The sequence below is a fragment of the Poeciliopsis prolifica genome, unplaced genomic scaffold (assembly GCF_027474105.1).
Source record: "Poeciliopsis prolifica strain line A6 unplaced genomic scaffold, Auburn_PproV2 SCAFFOLD062, whole genome shotgun sequence".
In the NCBI taxonomy this organism is placed as follows: Eukaryota; Metazoa; Chordata; class Actinopteri; order Cyprinodontiformes; family Poeciliidae; genus Poeciliopsis; species Poeciliopsis prolifica.
In genome coordinates, this window is record NW_026562437.1 from 1,072,439 (window position 1) to 1,098,289 (window position 25,851).

At 37.9% G+C, this 25,851-nt stretch overlaps 1 protein-coding gene across 1 annotated transcript in view; it reads left to right on the forward strand.

Annotated features, from left to right (window-relative positions):
- The window catches only part of LOC129379883 (dachshund homolog 2-like), an 88,145-nt gene extending 69,171 nt beyond the window's left edge, over positions 1–18,974 (forward strand). Inside the window, exons 4-12 of the mRNA XM_055060820.1 lie at positions 2,222–2,425; positions 4,471–4,640; positions 5,586–5,691; positions 5,974–6,048; positions 9,483–9,583; positions 10,383–10,530; positions 10,599–10,769; positions 11,552–11,617; positions 17,583–18,974. Coding sequence (XP_054916795.1) covers positions 2,222–2,425; positions 4,471–4,640; positions 5,586–5,691; positions 5,974–6,048; positions 9,483–9,583; positions 10,383–10,530; positions 10,599–10,769; positions 11,552–11,617; positions 17,583–17,620 — 1,079 coding nt within the window. The 3' untranslated portion in view covers positions 17,621–18,974. The remainder of the gene's footprint in view (positions 1–2,221; positions 2,426–4,470; positions 4,641–5,585; positions 5,692–5,973; positions 6,049–9,482; positions 9,584–10,382; positions 10,531–10,598; positions 10,770–11,551; positions 11,618–17,582) is intronic.
- The last annotated feature ends 6,877 nt before the right edge of the window (positions 18,975–25,851 follow it).

Sequence of the window (25,851 nt, forward strand, 5' to 3'; positions counted from 1 at the left end):
TTTTAGGGCCTGAACTCGATAAAGACGAGGGTTTTTTTTCTCTCATCTCATGTTTAGTGCAGCAGAGTAATAGGGCCAGACTAAGAAAAAATAAAATTACAAGAATAAAGTTGAAATAATGAGAGAATAAAGTCAATATTTCAAAAATAGGCACATTAAGAGGATAGTCATAATATTAACAGAATACAGTTAGAGTATAATAATAATTCTTGTAATAATGCCACAACTTTATTCTTTATTTTGATGCTTTTCTCATATTATTTTGACTATATTCTCAACTTTCCTGTTTTTATTTTCTTAGAGTGGCCCTAATATTTTGTAGTTTAGAGCCATCTAGTGGCTCAAATTAAAAATTGCAACAAAATACTCAGAACCAAGTGAAAAAGAAGCATTTCTAACTGGTATGTATTTTATACACTTTATTTATATTTTCCTTATTTTGTCATCATTCAGTCATAAAAATAAAAACATTTATTTTGTTTAAGACATTTTGTGTATAAACGTCTTTATTTTATTACGAAGCAGTTGTTATGTTTTTCTGCAGACCATTAAGAAAACTTTAATCCCAGATCTGCTCTAATCTCCGTTTTATTAAAGTGCAAAGTTTGGCCTCCACCTGCTGGGTCAGAACCGAGTCGACATACAGAACAGGTCGGGTTCAGCTCATGTGATGAGTTACAGGAAACACCATCTTCCCTCTCTCTGGAGAGAACATCTGAAAAATGGTCCAGGAAGAGACTAACACAATTATGAGTAATAGAATCGAAAAGTGCAGAGACCAACGTTAAAGTAGAGGAAAAAGTGGAAGCGGAGGTTAATGTTACTGATTTACCTTCGGTCTGTTTGCTCTCCGTTCTGCCCAGCAAGAACAGAGGAAATACGGAAATATATCAATCAAAACGACTATAATCAAAACAAAATAAATAATTTACTTCCATCTCTGTTTAAATACTAAAGACTTACAGATCTATTTCAAAGGAAACTGTGGAAAACATTTTTATTTTTAAAACTCTAAATAGCTCATTGGTTTTGTGACGACTAATTATTCTGAGCATCTCAGGAAAACGCAGTTCAGCTCAAGAAACTAATATAAAGATGTAGGCTTAATTAAAAGTGTTAGACAGAAGTGATTAATAGACCTAATTGTGGTGAATTGAATATTGAAATTAAGTATAGTATAGACTTTTAAAAAGCCTATTTGCTTAAAACAAAAACCTAAGCATTAATAAAGCCAAAACTGTACAAAATATTTACATTTTGCGCTTAATATAAAAAACCTTTCTGTGTAAATATATCCGATGCCTCAAGGGCAATATTGGCTTCCCATTATTCAAAAAATACAATCTCTATTAAGCACCTTTTGCTATCCAGTTATTGTTTAATTCATAAATAATCGATGTTAAGTCAAACAAAACGGGCTGAGATTTCCATGTTATTAGAAACACAAAGACACATCTGCATTTCAGCATTTATTTAGCTAAGAATGCTTTTAATTGCATTTTAGGCAATAAAACGTATAGTTTCTTATTTAAGGAATAAGTTGTTTTTGCATCTGTTAATGTATTTCTAATTTTCAGATGTTGACAAGAAAAAAAATGACAAAATTTCTGCCAAAAAACTCAAATGTTTAGATTATTTTAAAGAAATTTTCTAGAAAAACGTGGACAATTCTGAACTTAAAAAGCTGAAAATGTTTTGAGAATCAGTTCAGAAATTTTCTAAAAAAAGTCGATTAATTTCTCATTGGAAAAGTTAAAAATGTTAAAAAAATTTTCTAGAATCTTTTGTATCTGATTAATAAATTAATCGGTAAAATAATCACTAAAATAGTAGTAAATTGCAGCAGCAGGAAAGTGTGTTTAATACCTTCTTAAATGTCCTTTTAATCTGCCAAACGAGCCTCATCAGAATGTATATTGTAATTTATTGAATATGGCTGTACGCTGCGACCCATAAACCATCCTGAATGATGCGTTTTTAGTTGAGTGCGGATAAATCACAGGTGTCGGCTTGAACCAGCCTGGAGGAATATTTTTCCTGTTCACTGAGTCCTGCCTTGGATTGCTGTAACTAGGTTAATGCAGCCATCTGGAAACAAACGCGTTAATGTGTGGAGACTAGTTAATGCTGGTTATAAGTGAGGAAGGTGAGACCTGTGTGACATTCTGGATCCGATAGTCTTCATCACTGACTGCATATAAATGTGTGCACCTCTACCCAGGAGGGAGTGAGTGTTCCTGGGATAAAGAGCGCCTGACCAGCCCCCCTGCTGGAGTCCACAGCGGAGGAGGAGGAGGCGGCGGCGGCGCGCCTGCGGTGGGAGGAGGAGCAGCAGCAGGAGGAGGAGGAGGTGCAGCGGGAGGTCCTGGGAGGGGGTCCGCCTTGGGAGCCATCAGTCAGCAACAGCAGCAGCTACTGGCTAACCGTGAGTATTCATCCACAGGAAGTCCTTAAAAGGATTTGCATTCATGTGTCGAAAATTACATTGAAGTTGGACTTTTATTGTGGTAGGAATATTTACTATAGTAAGATTTTTCTGTCTGACAAAAGTTTGAGTCACAAGCAGACAGCGACTGCTAACAAGCTGCTAATAACACTTACTCACTAGCTAGTTAGCAAGCTAGCTTTAGCACATCTCTCTTCGGTAGGTGAATTATTGTGTGGCAAAGACAATGTCCATCTTTGCCACACAAGGCTTAGAGTTTGACAGTAAGTCAATAATATATATTGTGATGTGATCAGTATCAATAGATCCGATCCAGAAACTGCACAGCATTATGGGGGATGTAGGCAGAGGAAAGGGTTTAGCCACTGAACCTGCCACATTTAGCAACAACCTGCTGAGCTACTTGTTACCTAGCAACAGCCTGTTGAGTAACTGGCGCAGCAGCAGTTTAAGGTTTTGCCACTGTGCCTCATAACAGCTTAGAAGTAAAAACACTGCAGAGAGAAAAACAGGAAAAGTCACAACTCCAGTTTGGTAATATTTTAGATATTTAAAGCAAAAACACTAATCAATAATTATTGATATCAACTTATATTGTGATCTGTTTTTCAGTTGTATCGTCCACCCCTAACCAGGCTAAGTGCATTCTGGGTAAAAAAGCTGAGCACCATGATGTAAAACACGCAATTTTTCTTTTATACACTTCTGTCACGATACAAGTCTTAAATTTCATTCATAACGGCCTTAAAGAGTCTTAAATTTGAGTTGGTGAAACTGGCAGAAATACCTCTCCAAGCTTGCACACACACACACCCACACACACACCTCCACCCACACACACACACCCACACACCCATTCACACAGTGTGTTTAAAAGATGGCAATATTTGTTAATGTACGCCATTTAATCTGTCCCCATCTCCTGTATTACCACTCTGCTTGGATTAATCAGCACACACTCTACTAAATGACTCAATTCATCAACACCACCATTACACACACACAGGTCACACACACATATGGGCAGGCAAACAAACAGATACTCGGCCCTTTCTTTCTGCAGAAGTAATGCATTTGTTCTCTCACACCGGGCAGCAGGAAGCGACAAACACTCACATTGATTATTCTATCACTTCAGTCATCACGACAACAGCAATCAGTGTTATTGTTTCATTGCAAAGAAAGCTGCCGTGTGTGTGTCCGTGGAGCGCCACTCTGAAAATGGGGACTGTTTTTAGGGCGACGGGGTCATCGAGGTCAAAGGTTAAAGCTTAAATGTTTCATATTGTCAGGCAGTTTTTAATACCATCCAAAGGTAACCAGAGTAAAAAGAAAAAATAATTTCAAGTGATTGTATTCACTAAAGGCAAAATATGGCTCCATTTGTACGGAGAACCAAAGGAGTCAAAATTAAATAATTTATTTTATTTTATTTACTTAATTTCAGCCAAAATTGAAAAAAAATCAAAGCTGGTATATCAAAAAGGCCAAAATTAAGTAAAAAATATATATTTAATTTTGTCCTTTTTCATTCCAGCTTCAGTTGTTCTTTTGTTTCTAAAAAATAAAATAAAATAAATGACAGAAAATATTTTTCAAAAAGTGGAACTTATCATTCCTTCTGTGAATTTTATGAAGAAAACAAAATTTACATTGTTTTAATATAAAAACAGAGATAATATACACAGAATAGAGAGAACTTTACCAAAACGTCTTAAATATTACAAGAAAAAGTAATTTAATAAGAAAAAACCTTTTATAAAGTTATCAAGATCTGATGTGAGAAGATTTTTTTTTTCTCTAATCAAATATCTGCGTTGGTTATTATTGTAAGTGGAGAAATTCTGGCCTAATAATTTAAGAATAAGTTAATTCAGACACATGAAGTTTTTAGCGACATGTCACAGCATCTTAATCATCAAAATGATGGATTTTAAACCAAAATAAGTCCCATCACCTTATATTTTGCATTAAGGTGGAAAGTTTTAAAAAGTAACAATTTCCTTTTCCTCCTTTTGTCTCAGGGTTGGACCTGCCGTTCATGATGATGCCCCACCCTCTGCTGCCCATGGGGCTGCCGCCTGCGTCCGTGGCCATGGCCATGTCCCAGATGAACCACCTCAGCACCATCGCAAACATGGCCGCCGCCGCACAGCAGATACACACACACGTTCACCGCGCACCCGTCATCAAGGTAACAGCAGCAGAACTGATGGCAGACCGGTTCAGTCTGTTTTGATCAAATTCCAGTTCATTTGTTTAGAAGGTCCGGTTCGTTTGGAGGAGTGTGAATCAAACTCAATCAAACTCTGGACAAACTGCGAGTCTCGGTTTGGTTGAAATGAACTTTGGTACGGCTCAAGTTCAAATGTGAATGCTAAGCAGACTGGAGCGAGAAAAAGACTTCAGTGCAGGGCATTCTGGGTAAATACATCCAAAACAAACCGATGTGTCAAACACTAACGGGAGAAAGATAAACCAAAGATAAATCCTACTACCACTAAAATCTGACTTTATTTTTATTTACAATGTATGAAGAAGGAAGTTGCGTTACTCTTATTCAGAAGGTTTTGTGTCATTTTCTTCCATGGCTCTTGGTGCAGCGCCCCCACGGGTGAGGAGGGGAACTGGTTTGGTTTGTTTGACACAGAGCAGTGTGAACGTGAACCACATCAGCTGAAAATATCACAAATGTTTCAATTTTGGTGAATCAGTTGTGAAAGCATCACGAGATTTGGGCTTTTCAAGCACAGATTTTGGGCTTTCATTGTGTTGCGTTTAACTTGGGACGCTTGACAATAGTCAATAACCATTAAGAAGGCTCTGACTAATTGAAACTTTAACTAATTAAACTTGTTTGCTTTGTAGAACATTCTGAGAGAACTTCTGTCAAGATAAAACCAAAATCAGTCTATTAGAGTTCATCTTTTTTAGATTAACTAAAAACCATCAGTTGGTTCATCTTCCCATAATCTTCTTTATATTTTTAACCTTCCTACCAATTAATCAGAACATTACGACCATTGAACTCCTAAAGAATACCTGTTGTGACCCAATTGACTAAACGTTTGAGGGAAAACTTGTATTTTTTGTTTCTCTAACTTGTTGGTGTGTGACGCTTCCCTTCCTGTGTTTTTAGGAGAGAGTTTGCGACAGCCCCTCTCTGTCTCCATCTGTTGATGAAACCAACACTCCTCTGCAGTCGCAGCCCAGCAGCTCGGCCTCCAGCTCGCCTGAAAGACTGGGTACACAACACAATTTCAACATATAAAGTTTATATTTGCGCAGATAAAATATTTATAAATTATCGATCAACCGTCTGTAAACGAAGCTCTATTGTAAAGTGGCACCAATTTAGTTATACGTGGGATTTAAGCAGTTTTATTACATTTTAGCTCCTTGTTTTATTAAAAAATACTGAAGTACGTTATGAATTGCATGTAGGAGGTGGATGTAAGAACTTACATGCTGCACATGTTTACACACACACACCTAGATAATGACTGTGTGTGTCTTTTCCCAAACAGGATTGGTGTCGGGTGATGCTGATGTTGCACTGACCAACTCTGCTGCACCCATCAAGAAAATAACAAAGGACAAAGGTTGGAGCACACACACACACACACACACTTACTTACAGCAGTGAGGATATTCCATTATCCACACTAATCTAAACCATCAACCATTTTCTTTGGACATCTGACAAATTGTTCTCACTTAGGAGGCCTTTTCTCATCCACTGTATCCCTACAAACACTCAGATCAACACAAACAGAGAAACAGAAGCATCAGCCATTGATCAGCTGTCTCTGAACCATCAATCACAGGAAACATGGATAGATAGGAAGGGAAAAAGGTGGGAGATGGAGTGAAGAAGGCATGGCTAAAAGGGGTCAGCAGGTCATGCACTAAAAGCATGCTGTCCCGTCCCCTTTTAGCCCCTCGGAGTTTTCCATTCTTCTAACGCGGTCCGTTCATCTAATTTTTCACTCTCGCTTTACATTTTATCATTTATGCTCCTGATGTGTCTCTGCAGACATCAGCAGAGGGAATTAAAATCAATACGGGCGAAATAAAACGAAAACGCATCCACCTGTGATTTCTTTGTTTTTGTTTTTTTATGTGGGATCAGAGCAATAAATACGCTAAACATGGTCATTATACTTTTAGGGCCTCCTGTCACTTTAAAAAAACAGATGCTCAATTGTACAACCGCACATCTTTGAAAAGCAGAAGTGGAGCCTCCAGCACAACCAACAAGCAAGTGTTCTATGGATGGTTAACTTGTGTTTTCCATCACCTAAAAGGAGTTGGTGAAACAAGCTGGCCAAATGTGCTGGAACTTAACTTGTGTTGCTAGGTATGTTTTTTAAATGCTTGGTCTGTTTTTAGAATCAGTAGAAACCCAAATAAAATGACAAAAGACGAGCAAATTGTGTGTTTTTGCATAATAGGTCCGCTTTAAAAAGCAAGTAAAGATTTTTCTGAGCCAATCTGGATCAATTGCTTTGTGACTGCAGACTGGAACTGCTAAAAACCGCAACGTCCACTTTAAGTTGGGATCATTTTGTTATATCCAGCTCAGGATTTCCAACTTTCTGTAAAGTGAAAGTAAGTTTTTAACAAGACAGATATTTGTTAAAATGACAAAATTATTTACTTAATCTAACTTACAGCAAAGTTACAATTTAAGCTGAAATAAAGAAAAATGCTGGAAACATTGCAAAAGAATAAATGTAACAATAATTACTAATTTTAAACAATATTTAAATTAAGTGTTCTTTACAAAATGCTATTTGAAAATGGTATCAAAACAACATGATCATATCGAAAACATTTCTAGCAAGCAAAATTTGTTTTTGTGACAAGCAAAGTTAGTGACCTTTCAAAATAAAAGATGGGAGACAACTGGAAGCCCTTATTTGGTCAAAATAAAGTAAAACAAGAAAAAAAAAGTGGACAAAATTAAACTATTGATGACAACGAAGGAATTTTGGGTCAAAATAAGTCAAAGTTAAATTAGCTGTAAACAATAAAGCTGACATAATTTAGTTGAATGTTTTAGAATGAAATGAAAACAAAAACATTAGTAAAAAAGTAAAGAAAGTGGAGGATGCAGAGGAGCAAAAAGTGCTGGAGAAAATGAGCGAGTGTGTGATGGTGGAGTCGAGGGATGTATGGATGAAGTGGCAGATAGGGAGTGTGTGTGTTAGAGTGCATCTTAATCAGCGTTAATTTCACAGCAGAGTTAACCCAGTTGTCGGAGTGTTGGGCATTAAGGGCTGAGCAGACACTGTGACGCACTCGCAATGAACACACACAAATCAAGGATGTCTTTAATCCCTGCCAATTAGCACCCCACATGATTGTCTGAATACTAACAACCTCTGAGTGTGTGTGTGTGTGTGTGTAATTGATTTCCACGTTGCCGCTTCGCTGTCTTGTAACGTTAGGAAACTCAAACATTTCATAAAGTTTACTGATGACAGCTACACTTCATGAAAATCATCCAGTTTCTAAAAGTGGAGATGAACAAAATCCATCAGGGTTTCATCACAAATAGTCGATTCTCCTAAAACAAATCAAGTTCCTAAAGAAAATGCATCAAGCCTCTTTAAATTGTTTGAAACACTCATAATTATGGTAACTTGCAGTGCAACAGAGGCATTATTCCTTTGTGAACCAGAACTGTATAGTGAAATATTAATGAAACCGTGAATATTTAAAGCTCTCCAGGCTTTGTGCTGAACAGAAATCGGTCCGTAGGCATTTGATTCTTAAAACAACACCAGGAAGTCCCAAAGCATACTTACTGTCCAGCGTTAGAGCTGCATGAAGCAACAGCAGAGAGATCAACTATGATTGGATATGGATAAGGACATCATTGTGTTCAGATTTACATTCACTCCTGTTTGTATTGCCTTCAAAAATCAGCCATGATCAACAAAATTTGACTTTATTTTACAAATAGAAATGACAAAACATTTAATGTGAGTGAAAACTGATTTTTAGAAAATAAATTAGGTGACTAAATATTTATCCCTCCCAGTCTCTATGCCAGTCTGAGCAGATGGGTCTCAGTTTTCCTCCATTCTTCCAGCTAAAAGGTGCAAACAGCACTTACTGGGACCTCAGTTGAATTAGGTCAGCCACTTCAAAGGGTGTGAATATTTTATCCAATTACGTATGTTAAAATTTTTATTAAATTTATTGCAGAAATTAATTTTCACTTTGACATGTAACTTGTTTCTATCTTCAAAATACATTTTGTTCATGATTGATTTGTAAAATCAGTACAAAATGAGATCCCCAAGTATTCTTTATTTTTCCAAGTGATTCATTTTATGTTTATTTAACATAAAAACTCCTAACTTTACCAAGATCTGAGTAATCCATTATAACATCCTCTGGCCTGCTAAGAGGATGTAGTGGAGTAGAGAATATATACTCAAAGTACACAAATTATGCCTAATAATTTGTTTTAATCAATAAGTACAGATGGTGTGTTTAAGGTGAATTGTTTCTCTGCTTTTTAATGACCTTCAATTTTCTCCATCAGCACAAGATTTGTTAGTTTCAGGTTTGATTAGCACATATTCTCCTGAAACTAACAACAATGCCTGTTGATGCAAATTTTACACATACCTGGAAGGTCTTTACCATCATCTAGCAGTGTGATAAAGTAGGGGTACTTTAACAAATCTCAAACATTGGACTGGAGCCGATTCGCGGTTCAGTATGCACAATGCTACTTGACATACTATTGGCTAGCATACTCAACATAGCCAATCGAGGGTGCCATTCAGTTTCCTTGCAATGATTGGCTGCATCTCAAAGAGCAGACATAAGAAAGACATTAGCTTCCTTAGCTATTAGCTAGTGTTTTTTTAATTATTATTTTTAGTTGTGAATTTTAGCTTTATGAGGTGAGATGTGATCCCTGTGAATATTGGAGCTCCACTCTACAGTATTTTTCATATTTGCTTTATTCAAAACTTAGTGATTGGGTTGATGTTTGTTTTGTTTGACCCTCCAGAAGAGTCTCCGTTGGGTCAGACCCTGCCGCCTGGATTTCCTGCTCCGTTTCTGTTCGCCGACGGTCTGTCGTCGGTAGAGACTCTGCTCACCAACATACAGGTATGATGGTTTCAATCAATCAATCAATCAATCAATCAATCAATCAATCAATCAATCAATCAATCAATCAATCAATCAATCAAGTTTATATGTATAGCACATTTCAGCAACAAGGTTTTTATGATGTAAAACATAAAAATACAAAGACCTGGAACACAAACAAAAATTGAAACATTGAAATTTTGCCAACTTTAATTTGCTGGTTTTTAAGTCTAGATTTAAAGGAACTCAGTGTTTCAGCAGCGCTGCAGTTTTCAGGAAGTTTGTTCCAGATTTGTGGTGCATAGAAACTGGATGCTGCTTCTCCATGTTTAGTCCTGATTCTGAGGATGCAGAGCAGAACCAGAACCATGAGACCTCAGAGGTTTGGAAGGTTGTTGTGACGACAGCAGATATTTAATGTATTGTGGTGCTCAGTTGTTCAGTGATTTATAAACTAACAGTATTTTAAAGTCTATTCTCCGGGCTACAGGAAGCCAGGACTCGGGTGAGGTGCTCTATCTTCCTGGTTTTAGTCTGAATCTGATAGATGTTTTTCAGCCAGGCCTGAAGACACTCCTGCAGTAATCATTGCGACTAGAATTAGTTTTTCTAGGTCTTATTTAATCCTGGAAATGTTCTTCAGATGATAGAAGGCCTACTTTGTAACCGTCTTTATGTGGCTCTGAATATTCAGGTCAGAGTTCATCACTACTTTTTTCTTTCAAACCTTTTTTTTGAACTGTCTGTTCTGTGACATCTTCTGGGTAAAGCAGTTGTTTTTAAAAGCATTATTGTTATTTCCTGCCGAACCATTCAGGGCCTGCTCAAGGTGGCTGTGGAGAACGCCCGAGCGCAGGACAAACAGATCCAGGCCGAGAAGAGGGAGCTGAAAATGGAGCTTTACAGAGAACGAGAGATGCGCGAGAGTCTGGAACGACAGCTCAACTCCGAGCTACAGAGCAGAGGTTGGAAACAAAACTCAGAGCTTCTCACGTCTGAAGAGACGCTACATGACAGGAATGTCTTTGTCCAGCTTCCATCCAGAAACGACTGAAGAAGGAGAAGAAGGCGAAGAGAAAGCTACAGGAGGCGCTGGAGTTCGAGTCCAAGAGGAGGGAGAGAGTCGAGGACGCTCTCAAACACTCGTCCTCTTCCTCCCCGTCTCCTGAGCCGCTGCACGGCGCCAACAACAACTCCAAGAACGGTACGACGCCAGCCAAACATCGGTAAAGATGCACAAACATCTTTACCGATGTTTCTTCTTCAGACCCTGCAGGGTCAATTTGTCAAGATTTATTCACTTCAGATAACTTTTCAATAAACAGCGATGTCTTTTTTAAAAATATACATTATTCTAACAAGTCATTTTTATCCCCAACAGTTTTATATAGACTTAGAAAAATCTGTTTTTAGGAATGAAATCAACAAAAAAAGTTTAAAATATGTGACATCCTAAAATCAGCACCTACATTTTTTAGGAAACGCTCCTGGAAAACAAATGTTCATTTGAAAGCACTTCCTGTTTGATTCATTCAGAATCTGACAATCAAACATTTAATTTCTGTTAGGCTCAGTATTATAAATTATCCATTTTTAACAGCCGTCACCATCTATAATAACTCTTTGGAGAATTTGAATTGACATGAATTACAAATTTTGAATTTGACTAATTTCAAGCAGTTTCAAACAGATTTCAGGGCCGCCCCATGAACAAAATGTGTGAAAACAACTGTTGGTATTTTTACTTTTAACACATTCCTCACTGCTGTGTGTTAACACTTTTCAGCGACTAACGTTTTCTGATGAAACCTGAAGAAAGATGTTTGCTGTTAATATTCCAGTTGATCTGGGTGTGAAACCATGCAGCTATCCAAACACAAACGTCTTTGTGTCTCAGCTTCCCGTGTGGAACCGGTAACAAGGTGCTTTTGGGCTTTTATTGGCCGACCCACTGAGACTCTGTCTTGTCTCTGTGTTTCATACCAGACGCTGCTGTAGCCGAGGACAAACCTGAACTTAATGGAAACCAGCAAGACAACGGCGCTGTACAAGGTACAAACAACACACACACACACGTCACATATTAAGAGATACCATACTGTACACAAGTACGTTCAAAGGCTGAGTTTACACACACATGGTGGGCACATGTGTGTGTGGGGGCCCCAGTTGGATTAGTGGAGACATTAGACAGACGTTGTGGCCTCCCTTTGAAGTGTACCTTAGGAAACACACACGTCTTAACATATTTTATTTAGCCTATGAATGCATTTAAAGCAGTTATTATGCAGTTTCTAAACCAGGGCCAGACGTGGATCAGTTACTGCTGTCCAACGGTTGTGAACAGTTTACTACAGTAACGTTCACACGGTAAACATGTGGGGAAATTAAGGTAGTTTTCTGCTGCAGTGACGTTGTCTCACACTTGTGTTTTCATTGAGGTTTTTCATGTGCTTTTTTTAAGTATTGGTTGAAAAAAATGGCAACATTTGAAATTAGTTTCTCAATTTCTTAAAAAAGTGGGATGGGTTTTGGATTTTCAGAAACAAAACTAGAAAAGGACTAAGGTTGTTCACCATGTTTTCTGTTAAAATTACTGAAAGTTATAAAAATTCAGAGATGCTCTGTTTCATTATAACTCGTGAGGCTAACAGGGCGGTGCCCAGTTCAATGCATCAACTATTAACACAGCTTAATCTGTCTGTTCTGTTACTGAACAGACTGGCAGGGGGCAGGTAAAGCCTGGTGGCCCGCCAGGCTTATAATGCACTGAGGGAAAACCCTGGAGTTCCTAGAAATTTTGTATAAATAAAATCCTTTACATTTATTTATTTAGAGGCTTTTTATACACTTTTCAGGGGTGGCATTGATTTTGTTCCTAAGTGGTGAGAGATGGGCAGAAAGGTTCCAGATTAGCTTAAATTACAGGGTTATGAAGTGCGTTAAGCCGAGCAGGGCCCTCACATTTACAGTAGCGATGTGTGTGTTAGTATGCGTGTGTCATCGTCTTTCCACCAGCTGTGCTCAGTCCTCCCTGACATTGAAAACCTTCACCTGAAACTCTGCGAGCGTATAACATCTCCACACGCACTCGCACTCCGTAGGTGTGTGTTTGATCCACATACTTGTGAGACAGGGAGCTCTAATTAGCTCTCACTCCTCTTTAGACCCCTTTTAGATCCCCCTCACTTCTGCAAGCCAAGCACTCCGACACACGCACACACACCTGATTTCATTAATGTTGATTGGCCCAGTAGGACCCCTTTGCTGCCTTGCTCTCTCTCTCACACACACTCATCCCTCCTGCCATAAAAGCATTTTGCACCTACGGTGGTTTAGCTTCACACACACACGCACACACACGCCTCCCCTGCCTCTCACCTTCTACACTCTTAATTAACGAGTGAGGAGAAAACTGCTGAATACAAAGAAAGACATCGCATTACAATCAAAAAGAGAAGAGGAGAAAGAAGGGAGTGAAAAAGACGAGAAACATGGGAGAGAGTACGGAAAAAATGGACGAAGAATCCTGGGCGTATTTGGAGAAGAAAGAAGACACAAAGTAGTAATCGAAAGGGAAAAAATGGAAGAAAGAAGTAAATCAAGCTTCTTTAGAGAGCAGGGAAATGGAAAAAAGACCTGAAGAATAATGGAAATAAAAATGAAAAAGTTTAATGAAGAAGAGAGGAAATAAAACGAAGGGTGCAGCTGCAGGAGAAATGAGGATTTCCTGGGACAGCTCTGAAAAATGCGACCTTGCTCTGAGACCCGGTGACATTTTCTCCACCCTGCTGATAGACTCCTAACGAGGCAGGTCAGCGTCATTTTTAACCAGGACACCAAACACACACACACACGCACGCACACACACACACACACACACACACACACACAACAGGCAGGAGGTGAATTTAATTTTGGTGACAGATGTGAGGAGAAGAAAACCTTTATCCCTTAATAGCAACACAGTAAAAAAAGAGGAAGAAATAATCAGGAAGTTGCTTTACATTGATTAAATATTAATACCAACATCTGGTGGGAAGCTAATAGAATATAATATTTATAAATGTTTTGAGTTTTCAAAGGGCGGCAACACTGGCATAATATGGAAACGTTCAGAACACTACAAAAAAAGTTTTATTTTGTTTTCTATTATAAATATCTTAGTATACTTGACAGAAAATACAAGTAAATATTCAGGTAGAAATATGAACTTGTTAATAATTCCTTAATATTGATGAAAATGTTCCAGTTCCATTGACTTTCAGGTTGACTGATCAGTCAGAAATGCAAAGATCCAATCTTTTTTTAACCAGTGAACACACCACAAGTTATACTTTGCACTATCAGGTCATGCCGAGAACACTCTCCAGTGCAGAAGTTGTTACTGAAGGAAGAGGAATCAAAGTTGACCATTTCCTGTCTTACAGAGGAGTTTCAAATGAAGGCTCGAAGTCACAAGAAGGTATTTCTGACGCCATGTTGCCTCCCTCAACATGGCGTCGGTAATGATCGATTCACTCTTTTTCCATAGACTTCCATCTATTTATGGTTCAGTATTCATAGATTTGTTTCTGAAATATTAAGAAAATACAGCTTGGGAAGCTGAAAGTAAGCCGGCGCAATGCTACTGATTAGGAATCGCAAGGATAGAAATCAGTAAAATCATGTTTGTTTGCTTCTTTGGTTGCACTAAGGCTGTTGCTTTTGAGTATCAGTGCATAAAAATGCACACTTGGTATTTGAAGTTAAAATAAATGGTTACAAATGATTTCAGAAAAGAGTTTCAAGTATTTGTTGGAAGTGGTGATGGTGGCTAATCCTCATGCATTTTAGCTACTGCGGATGCTCCAGTTCAGGGGTCTACAACCTTTTCAGGGGTCTTGACCTTTTGAAAAAAGATGGCCTATAACTCTGATGAGCATCTGCTGCAGGATGTTTGTTTTTCCTACACAGCGGTGACTTATTTACATTTCTGGGGTTGTAAAATAAAGAAAAGCATAAAACATGAATAGATTTTCTTCCAAGGGATGTTGACTTTTATGGACTTTTTAACCAAATGACAAAAAAAGTAGATTTAAAAACATGTTGCTGGTACTTTTAGTGATATTCTGCAACTATTCCGTGAAAATAAAACCTGCATTTCTCTTTCTATTAGCTGGTTTATTATTTTTACCCATGTTTTTATTAAAAGTTATTGTGAAAAATCCAAAGATCTGCAGATCTCTGCTCTATTTGAAAATGTCAGAGTAAGAAAAAACATTGTTGAGATGTTTAGTGACGCTATTTCCCATTAAAGTGTTTCCCTGCTTTAACACACCTGATTCTGATTACTGCTGTTCAGTAAAAGTCTTTTAATCAGCCAACTGCAAATAAAAAAGATTTAAAACTTTTGTTTGAACAAACTTTATGGCCCCAATTTAGCTTCATAAACATTGGTTTCACTCAGAAAAACAACTGATAAAGAGTCGGAATGAGAAGTTGTAACGAGCTCATTCCCTCCTTCCTGTCTCCGCCATGTGAAAACATTATTTAGCTCAAACTGTACAGGGTTCAATAATTCACAGCTGAAGAATCGTCTTCCCACATTGTACCACTTTCAGACCTTGAGAGTGTTTCTGTGAGAAACAATGATTCAACCTTTTTGTGGATTTCACTCACAAAAACAATTAAAATAAAATTATATTATGGATAAAATGTCTTGTTCGTTGGGTCATTTGAGCGACTCTTTGAAGTGAATGGATCTTTAATGTCTCAATTTCAATTAATGACATTACTGGAAATTTTTTTTTTTTTTAATCACAAAAGCATCAATAAATTTGAATATATTATTGAAGAAGCTTATTTCAAATGGACGTGCTTTTCCAGAAGAATATTTGTGGCGCTATAAATGCTTCCAAATGCAGTCGGTCCTTATTGCACCTTAGATGCAACAGATAGGTTTTATCATAATTTTTGACATTGTCACACTACCACAAAATATTTGCGTCGACATTCCGCTGATGTTGAAAAAACAATTTTGCTGCAGTGTTGCCATTAAATAAGAATCACAATTAAAATCACGTGTGAATAAGTTTAATGTGATCCTTTAAAAACATTTAATGCCGTCATGAATCTACCACTTCCTGTTGTCTTCTTTGTCGTTTTCGCCAGTAGTAACATCCATGTCTCCATTGGAGTTTTCTAAAATGTACTAATTTCAAAATGCCTGAAAAATCCTCCCAGTTAAGTCTTATCAAAAAGGTGTTTTTTAAGTTGCCAAATTTATTTCCGTAATTTCAATTTTATATGGTCAATGTTAACACAGCTACTGTTGTTGTTAATGTCCAATTTCAAAAGTTACTGAAATAATTTCCTCCTTTAATTTTGAGCTGCTGTTGACTTTGATCTTTGTCGCTTTGGTGTCTTTTTGTTTTTTTAAGCGCTCAGATTTTTTTCTGTTTTCCAAAAATAAAAGCATCGTTAGCCGAAACCCTGACCGTCCTGCAGTTAAAGTCGTGATGAAGTTGGTACTTTTAACCAGAGGAAAGTTGCAGATTACAGTTTTAAGGTCAGCACTGAGGGGATCGTCACAGCAACTCTTTAAGTTTCAGAGCAGTTTTTAATTTTTTTTTCTTTAAACCTGCAGCCTGAAGGGGAAGAAAACGTAAAAGAGGCCAGGAGAGGACAGAGAGAAGAATGGGGCGGGATAAAAATAAGAGGTGGAGGACAGGAGGGAGCAAGAGGATGGGATGCATGTAGAAGAGAGGGATGAAAGAGGAAGAGAGGAGGGGGTTTGAGTGGATTGTGAAGTGATAAAAATAGGGAAGGGCAGGAGATGAGAGGGATGAAAAGGAGGGAATATGAAGGAGGAAGTGAGCAAGATGAAAGAGAAAATTTAAGAAAGTTTGATATTCAACGCAGAACGTCTTACTCAAATCTTTAAGGAGTGAAGAGGTAAAAAGACGAGTATCAAAGTAGCAGAGGGCAGGGGGGAAAAGATGGAGAGAGGAGGGAGGGCAGGTTTATGGTTGCTGTTATGCAGAAATGTAAACAGTTTGCAACGTTCGCAGAAAACAATGACACCGCGGGGAGAGGAAGGTGTGCGAGCGTCTCTGTTGTATGTACGAGTGTGTTTAATGCGTGGGTGGGTGCAGCAAGAGCACCGCAGGGAGCGGAAGGAGAGCCACGGAGGTGAAATGAGAGAAAGGAAGAAGGGAGGGAGGGGGTCCACCCTGGCAAAACTGGGGATATGAGATTTCTATCATAAACGGATACAGCATAAAGGGAGAACAAGAAGAAAACGACTTCCTCTTTAAATAATCATGATCCCACTTCCTGAGCAGATGGAAACTCGTTGGATTGTCTTCATTTAGGGCCGAAGCTGCAGCTGCTGCTCCAGGAGCGTCTAACAGCAAAATAATGACGTTTAAATCACATGTCAAACTCGAGGCCCGCGGGCCAAATCTGGCCCACCAGAGCTTTTAATGTGGCCCCTCTGGACTCCAGAGAGATAAATAAAACCTTTAAGGTCACAGTTGTGTCTTCAGGTATTATTGTATCAAATCAAAGCAGTTTTGTACCTGCATCAAACATAAATTCACTCTTGTGAGTTTATTGCAAGATTCCTGCAAAGATGGTCAGAAACATTTTTGTCTAAGTTATACTAATACCCACCTGCAGGTGGCGGTATGTCTTCGATCACACTGCTGCCTAACAGTTTGGTCCGTCTGATAATGTAATTTTTTAAATATTAAATGGCTGATAATTTGATCAGTTTCTCAGTATTGACTAGATTTTTTTTTTTTTTACAAAATTCTAGTATCTTGGATGGTTACTTTTTACTTTAGTAAAAACATGTTGAGATATTTTGACTCTTCATGTGTTTTGTGAACTCTTCCCACCTCTGCTGTACAGAAACAGAAAGCGATTTATTGACTAGCAGTTTCTGAAGTGTTTGTTAAAATTTGACACATAAAACTGAAATAAAAGCAGGGGGATAATAAACCTCTAAAATCCCGTTTGTGTTTCCCTCCAGAGTCCCGGGCGTTCCTGAAGACCCCCATGATGTTCTAGATCGGAGAACAATCCTTCCTCCTCTTCCTGTACAAACTCCACCAGCCGTTTTCCACGACATCCACTGGATTACATCACGGCGAACGCAAACCCCAGACGTTTTCGTTTCCTCTCCACACGGATACAAAACAATGAGACTACTAAGAGACACACTGGACTTGTTTTGGGGTTCTCTTTGCTTCCTCTTTTTAGATAAACCTTCCTGCGCTCATTCCCGTTTTTCTGAATTCATTCCAGAACCTTTTTTCCTCCCAGAACCTGACGGATATGTCGTCATTCCTGAGAAAACGGAACAGGACCGAACACAACTCGCGTTTGGAAAAGAAAATAAGAGACGCATCTGTGATTGGACAGCCTGGTGGGAAACGGCGATTTAATCTGCAAGAGACTCTTCTTGATTGGTCCTGACTTACGGTTTTATGGGGAAAAAATATATATATATATAAAGACGACCTCATTGGCTGATTGTTGGATCGGCCAGTCAGAGGAGCGAAATGGAAAGGATTTATAAAAAGTTACGGGACAAAAACACTGAAGAAATGGAGGAAAACAACTAAAAGAACGCATGGGAAAACTTCTGATGGCTGATTTTACACTTTGAACTCTTCATCCTCTAATAAACCATTTCTGCCCCTTTTCTTTTCTCTTCACATTTAACTACAGCACTGCTTCTCTGCATGACTTGTTTTCTCCTCCTCTCTGTTTTCTATCCCGTCGTTTTCTCGGTTCTCCCGTAAAGGAGGCGATGCTCTGAAAATGTCGGGCGCAGCTTTTCGATGTGTAAACTATTTTCTATTCCCCTTAAAAATGTGGAATCGGTTTCTGACATGATGCAAAACTTTAAAAAATCATTTTTACTACAATGGAGTGATTTTTAAAACATGGTACAGTATAATCTGCTCCTTGATGTTTTTCACATTTTATTCCAGAAAGCAGAAAAAGAAACAGTTTCTGGTGGTTAAAACAGGAGGGCACTGATGCAAACTTCTTTTCAATGATTTTGGATTAGAAAAAAAATAGACCTGCATTTTCTGCAGGTGTTGAAATCAAGCGCTCCTCATCTAAAACCAGAAACCTTTTTATTTCCTAGATTTTCAGACCTACTCCGAGTGCAGACTGTTGTGTTGAAGCTTTGTTTATTCCACTGCGTGTTTTGTTTATTTTTTGATTTTCAAACGTGTGTGTGGGACGAATGAGGGCAGCGAACTGGTCAGGGTGGGCGGGGCTTGGGCTTAAAGGGACATACTGTGTAGATAGAAACAACATTCAGCATTTTGTTTGTTTTATTTTCTTCTGATGATCTCGGTCTGTCACTGTTCTCTGGGTTTGAAATGACTGCAAATATACAGTATTATAATGAACTGGGATGTCTTGTGGTGTTTCACACACACACACTAGTCAGCAAGCATTGGAGGTTCAAACGTCAAAATAAACTATTAAACGTTTAGTTAAAAGTTCTGCAAAGACTAAATGGCAGCCATTTTCATTTTCATTCTCTTCTGTTTTCTTTGAAGATTAAACACCTTTTAGTTTTACATTGTTGACATTAAGCTTGTCACGATGAAATTTGCAATTGTCTCATAATTTATTGTGATAAATGATTGTTTTGAGAACATTTTCAAGCGATATAATAGTAGTTATGCCATTAAAATGCAAGAACATGTTCTCAAAGATCAACATTTAAACACAGGAACTGGAAGATGTTTGGAATATCCAAAAGAAAGAAAGAAACAACAGAAACAATAAATTATGAAGTCTCTGTGAACAAGATTGTCTTTCAAAACAGTGGAGCCCAAAACACCAAACTGAAGACTTTTATCATTCAGTTTTTGGAAAAAAGGGAGAAAAACTATAAATCAATTGTTTTAATTTATCAAGTGATTAATCAATTTACTGCTTATTGCCAGAGGCCTATCTGTGATAACCGACATGTCCGCTAATGTTGAAACTGCAGCTGGTAACCAGAGTTTAAAGGCCGTCCGCCGTGTTTACAAACAAATAATCCCTCGATAATCGTGATCCAATTTAAAGGCCAAACGGCGTTTTTAATATCAATAAACGATAATCAGTCTCCAGTGGAAAGCGCTTCCGTCTCCGGATGGTCCTGAACGCACCGAGCGTGTTGCTTCGTTGTCATTTAACCGAGTCTGTAAGCGAACGCATCACCAGAACGAAACACTATCCGTCTGTCTGTCAGGGAGGTTAAGGCGTTTATGCTCACACACTCCTGATCTCCACCTGCTGATGACGGCTACGCTCTCACACACACACACACCGAACTGACAGTAAACACACACACACACACACACGGTGTATGTTCCATTTAGACTGTATGTTTACTCTGCATTAGGAGCTTAATGAGGTGAGGCCTTTCCCTCTTTCCCTTACTTTCTCTTTAATGGATCTCTACCTCTTTCTCTTTCTCCAATTTGTCTTTTATTCACTCTCTCATGTCTCTCCTCCTGTTTTCCTTTCCCCTTTTTTACAATCATCCCAACTCTCACTCTTGACCTTTGTTTTTCATTTTTCCATCCAGAGTTTTCATCTTCTGTCTCTTTCTGTCTCTCCATCTCTCTCCGTTTACCAAATAGCTGATGTCACTTTTTCCATTTCCCACTAATGGAGGCAGAAACACTGAGCGATGGACGGCGGAGGGGAAGCAGCCGCAGATGAAGAAGGATAGATAGAAAGAGAAGGAGACAACGAGGAAGGATGAAAAGGTGACAGTGTGGGAAAAGAGATTGAAGGATCCCAGGGTCAAGACAAGATGGAGGAAAGAAGAAGAAGGAGGAGCAGCGTTTTGAAGTCATCTTATGGAAAAGAAAGTGTTGGTTTAGAAAAAAACATAACAGGAAGTGAATATTTCTTTAGTCGTTAGCTTACTAAACAAATGGTTAAATAGTTAGCAATATTAAAATTTCAAACATATATCTAAAAAAAATACTGGATTGAACAATCTGACAAAATAAAGTGTGAAATTAGATTATTTTAGTAATTGTAATCAATTATTCTGTTTACTAATCGAAAAAAAAGTCATGTTCTGTAATAGCTGTTTAAGATAGTAAGAGAAATATGACAGAAAATGCTGTTAAAACAATTGCTCTGTTTTTATACATTTTATTGCTTAAAATGCAAAGTAATTTAAACATCAGTCTCAAGTGTGAAGTTTAAAGTGCAAAACCAGATGAGAATAAAACGTTTCGCTTTAACATCTAAAAATTAAGTCAAATTGAGTGACAAAAGTGCTACTAATTGTCAACACTGACAACTACATAAGGTCAAGGAAAAGTTTTAATTAAAAAAATAATAAAATGAGGGAAGTAGGTTAGCTATGTTAGCTTGACTTTGACAAACCTGACATTTAGATGTGCCGTGAAATTTGAAGTGTTTCGGTTCAATTTAAAACATAATAGAAAAGGCTAATTAAACACCACCTCTGACAGATCATAAGTAGAGCAGGAGTTTAAATGAGCTAATCAACCAGTGCTATGTTAGCTTAGCTAATAGCAGCGGTAGGTAATCTGCCACAGCGATCACTTATCAATAATCATGAAATGAACATCAAGCTTGAAAACAGTACTGTACCAGACTGAATGTTCTGTTCTTTATGTGGGAAATGTTCATGTTTTTTGGTGTTGAATCCTGATGTGGCGCTGTTGTCAGTTGTTACGACGGCAAGTCTGTGTGTAGCGTAGCCCACACAAAAAATGAGTGATTGAGTTATTCTTCAACGTTTTGTCTGCGTTATTTTTCACTTTGCTGTCGCGCAAAGTGTGACCATCAATTTTTGTTTTTTTTTAACCACATTTTATTAAAATGTGGTTATTTTAGTAACCACATTTATGCTCAACAATTCACACCACATCTCTAAAACCACACCCCCAACTGGACAAAAGGGGGTCCACCATGTTAGGACAAGGCTTCGGTCCCCATAAGGACCGTAGAAGGTTAGAGAATATTCCAGAGAAGGTCCATAATAGGCTAGATAATCAAGTACACACACACACACATGCACGCACACACCCACACACACCCTCCGTCATTAGTCTTCATTAGAGTCTTTATGAGGAAAATTAGGAAGGGAGTTTCTTCCCAAACTGAACCCTGGGGTCCAACCTGCCAGCCAGAGTCTGAGTGTGTGTGTAGGGGTGTGTGTGTGTGTGTGTGTGGGGAGTGCGTGTGTGTGTGTGGGGTGTGCGTGTGTGTGTGTGTGTGTAATCGTAGTTAATCTCTTCAGTAATTTTCAGTGGATCAGCGAAGAAAGGATTTTGGACATCAGCCTCTGCTGGACAAAATCTAAAGATTAACTCTGTCCTTCATCAAATCCTTGTGTGTGAAATAAACAAAAAATCTGAAGGAAATTCTAAAAATACTCAACATTGACCTAGAACATAAAACAAATTAAAACATCACTATAAAAACGGTTAATGAAACCTTAAAGAACATTTATTGATTTGAATCAATCATTTTTATGTGTTGTAACTGAGGGTTTCTAAGACCCTCCCCCTTGGCTCTGATTGGTTGTTTTTTTGTCACGAGGAAGTGGAAGAAACTGATCTTTTCTCAAATTACTTGTCTCATTTAATACTTTTATGGCAGTATTAAAAAACATTTAAGACTATATTTTACATCCTGCAGCCACCAAGAATGATCAATGAGTATAATAAAGAAAAAAATATATATTTTAAAAGCAGAAATATTTGCACTCAGTTCTCCTAAAGTTTGTTTATGGAAGTTTCTACAATTTGTAGCCATTAATTCCGCCTTTATATTTATTCTGATGCTTCTTTACTGATAAAACACAGAAACCTTGAAAAGCAATCACTGAATAGATTGCTAATTTTGTACCTGCTGTTTGTATTCTTACAGCATGGACTCTGTGTGTGTGTGTGTGTGTTTTCTGCCTATTGAACTGGTTAAAATGAATAAACACCACTGTTTCTTTGTCTTTGTCTCTCAGCGCTCGTTTGCTTCGTCCCCCTCTCTTTCAATTTCTCCCACACATTTTCTGAATCGTATTCGTTCAGAGTGAAACTCGCACACGTGTGTCCCTTCATCTCTCCCTTTCACACACACAATAAACACTTGTCAGTGGACGACATCAGACGTTTATTCTTGCTGGAGCGAGGGATTTGTTTTTGTTCTTCCTGTCATTCGCCCATTTGACTTGATGGATGGAGGGTGGTGACGCAAAACACCTGCCACACACACACACACACACTCAAAAACTTTTTACGTTATTGGAAAGAGGCTCACAATTACCGTTTATCAAAATATACTTGGATTAATCGTGCACAACTAAACATTTTATCAGAATGAGTCTCCTAAACTAGTCAAATCCTAATTTTTAAAAGACTTTTTTAGTTTGCCTTTCTTCTTCTGTGGTTTCAGACTGATAGAAGCAGTCACAGTTGACTTCTAGCTTGACCTGAAGTGTAAACAACAGTTTATCTCCATCGAGGACAAATGGACAGCGAAAACACTGAGCAGGAAGAGACGAGAAAATCTGGCTCTCGGTATGTTAGTCAAGAAAACTGGATGTCAAAATGGAGCAAACGTGAGAACACCTGCCCTAAACATCCACTAACAACTCAACCAAGGAATCCTTCCGGAGAGGCAAAGTAAACACAGCTGAGAGCCACAACTCAACTCTTTGACTGCAGAAAGGATTTAATACTGATTGCTTTTCCTTTGCCCAACTTCAGTGATTATATTGGAAATAAAAACTCCATAAATGAGATAAAAAAAGGTGGTTTTAATTGTAATGTCTTGTGATAGAGGTCTTTATCCAAGCATATCAATGAGAAAATTGAGTGAAAGGAAGAAGTGTGGTAGGAAAAGCTGCACCAGCAACCAGGAGAACTGAAGCATTATCGGGATGGTCGAGTAAAATACATTCAATAATTTGGAGAAGACATAATTATAAACATTACAAAAAGATAAAGCATTGAAATATTTAAATCTATGTGTGATAAATCTGAATAGATATGAATTTCACTTCCTGAAATGACCAACAAATATTTGATCTTTTAGATTGAAAGAGGTATTTTAGGAAGATGAGGATATTCTAATTATTTTAGAAATGCCTGGATTATTAAAACATTATTAAAATGTTAATCTCAGTCTCCAGCTTCTTATCACAAATCAGCCATAAACTATAAATGGACTAAAGATGAAACCCATTTACATTTTTCTTGTTTTATTCATGTGAAATGTCCCGTGAAAATCAAATCTAATGCACAACAAGTTTATTACAGTTCACTAAAAATAACAAAATAAGAAAAGCTGAGATTGAGAAAACATTCTTGTTAATTGGAAAATAAATAATAAAAATGGTAATTAACAGGGAAAAAACTACAACTGGAACTATATCATGTTTATAAAGCTAACTAAAGTTACAGATATATCAGCTGTTTTTGAGTTCATGAATTTATTTATTGACCTTTTGAACCCATGTGAATTTTTTGTTTCTCCCACCCAAACATTTAAGCTCCAAACTCCACATCCGTAAATGGCGACAGAAAAAGTTTGGACTAAACACCAGAGTCAATTTTTGTTCAATAATAACCAGATATAGTTTTTGAAATTGCCGTCATCTGTTGAGTGTTAATTACCCAATCGATGTGAACATAACCACCTTTTTGAGAGAAAGTATGAAAAAAATAAAACTAATAAAAACTCTACTGAAACTAAGCAATATTTGGCTAATAACTAATACAAACTAACTAATTGAACTGAATCACAACAAATTAAAAGTAAACTATCATGAAAAAAGCAGAACTTTTGATCATTACAGACACAAAAACAGACGGGGAGAAAAGAACACGCATGTGTTCAGCAAAACATTGGAGCAACTATTTCTGTGAGCCGCGATCCTGGGGGTGGACGTGTGTGTGGCCCATATGGCATCACGGGAATAAAAAGAGAAATACAGACACACACACACTCCAACTTTGGACATAAATTGATACCGAATTAGAAACTTTCTCTTTTTTTCCTTTAAAGAGACTCAGGAGCTTGGCAGGCAGAGCGGACACTTGACCAGAGGGAGACGGAGACGGACAGAACGTGAGAACGGAGGAAGAGGAATTAAAATAACTTCATGACTGGACGGAGGGTGATTGAGGTGAAAATTGATCCGGAGGGAACCGGTCTGTATTTGCCGTGTTGTTTTAGCTGGATGACCTTGGACAGCCTCGCGCAGATAGCAGCTGGTCATCTCTGGGTTTAAATTTGGTTTGAGATCTGGTTGGAGCGCAACTATGTGGAAAACAGATGGAGAGCGAAGGAGGACAGAAGAGACCAAACTCCTGCAGCCTGACTGAGGATTCACATTGGCAAATTGTTATTCTATTCACTTTTATTTCATTTCCAGAAACGCTTTCACGTCGATTAAAAAGAGCGGCAGAAGTAAACCGCGGCTCTGGCCGAGTTGGACTCTTTCAAACGTGCCAGGAAAAAACACTTTGAGTTTAGTTGAAAGGGAGAAGATTTGACAAAAACTTCCTGCAGAAAGTCAACCGTCTCATTATGGGTGGATTTTCTCATTTAGTAGTTACAGTTGGACCCAACTCTGGTGACCCAATTCAGCGTCAACAATCTGCTTAGAAACGGACCACAAACAGTGAGAGCCGGTTCATTCACATCTGAGGAAAGTAGCTTCAGAAAACCAGGGCTGGGACTTTAACATGTTCATTTCAATTAATTAATTACTTGGATTTTTAAGAAATGAATCGCTTTTGGGGATTTTTACCGATTATCAGTCATATTAATATCAGATATAGACGTAGGCCCAAATTTTCATATCAGAGCTTCCCTTTTGTTTATGATTTTAACATTTTAAATGGATTTAATTGTGATTCCTCTGAGAAATCCAACTTGATTAAAACGAATACAGAGCTTCACAAGAACTGCTGAATGGAAACAGCCTACATGAGCATCAAGTTAAAAAAGACAAGAAAAAACAACCCAATAATTCAATTAAGCTTATTTTAGCTAAGGATTCGCAGAGCCAATTAAACATGATTTTTGTTTTTGCCAAAATACAAAAACACCAAAAAAATATAAATCTGTATTCACATTTAATAAACCAACCTTTTAACAAGAAGCAATGAACTGTTAAATTTTTTAGAAAACGAGAGAGAACGAGGAGCAGAATAGATATGAAGTGAGTTGTGATATCCAGTCCTCAGGTCTGTTGTGTGATCATTTCACAGCCTAAATGTCCAAAG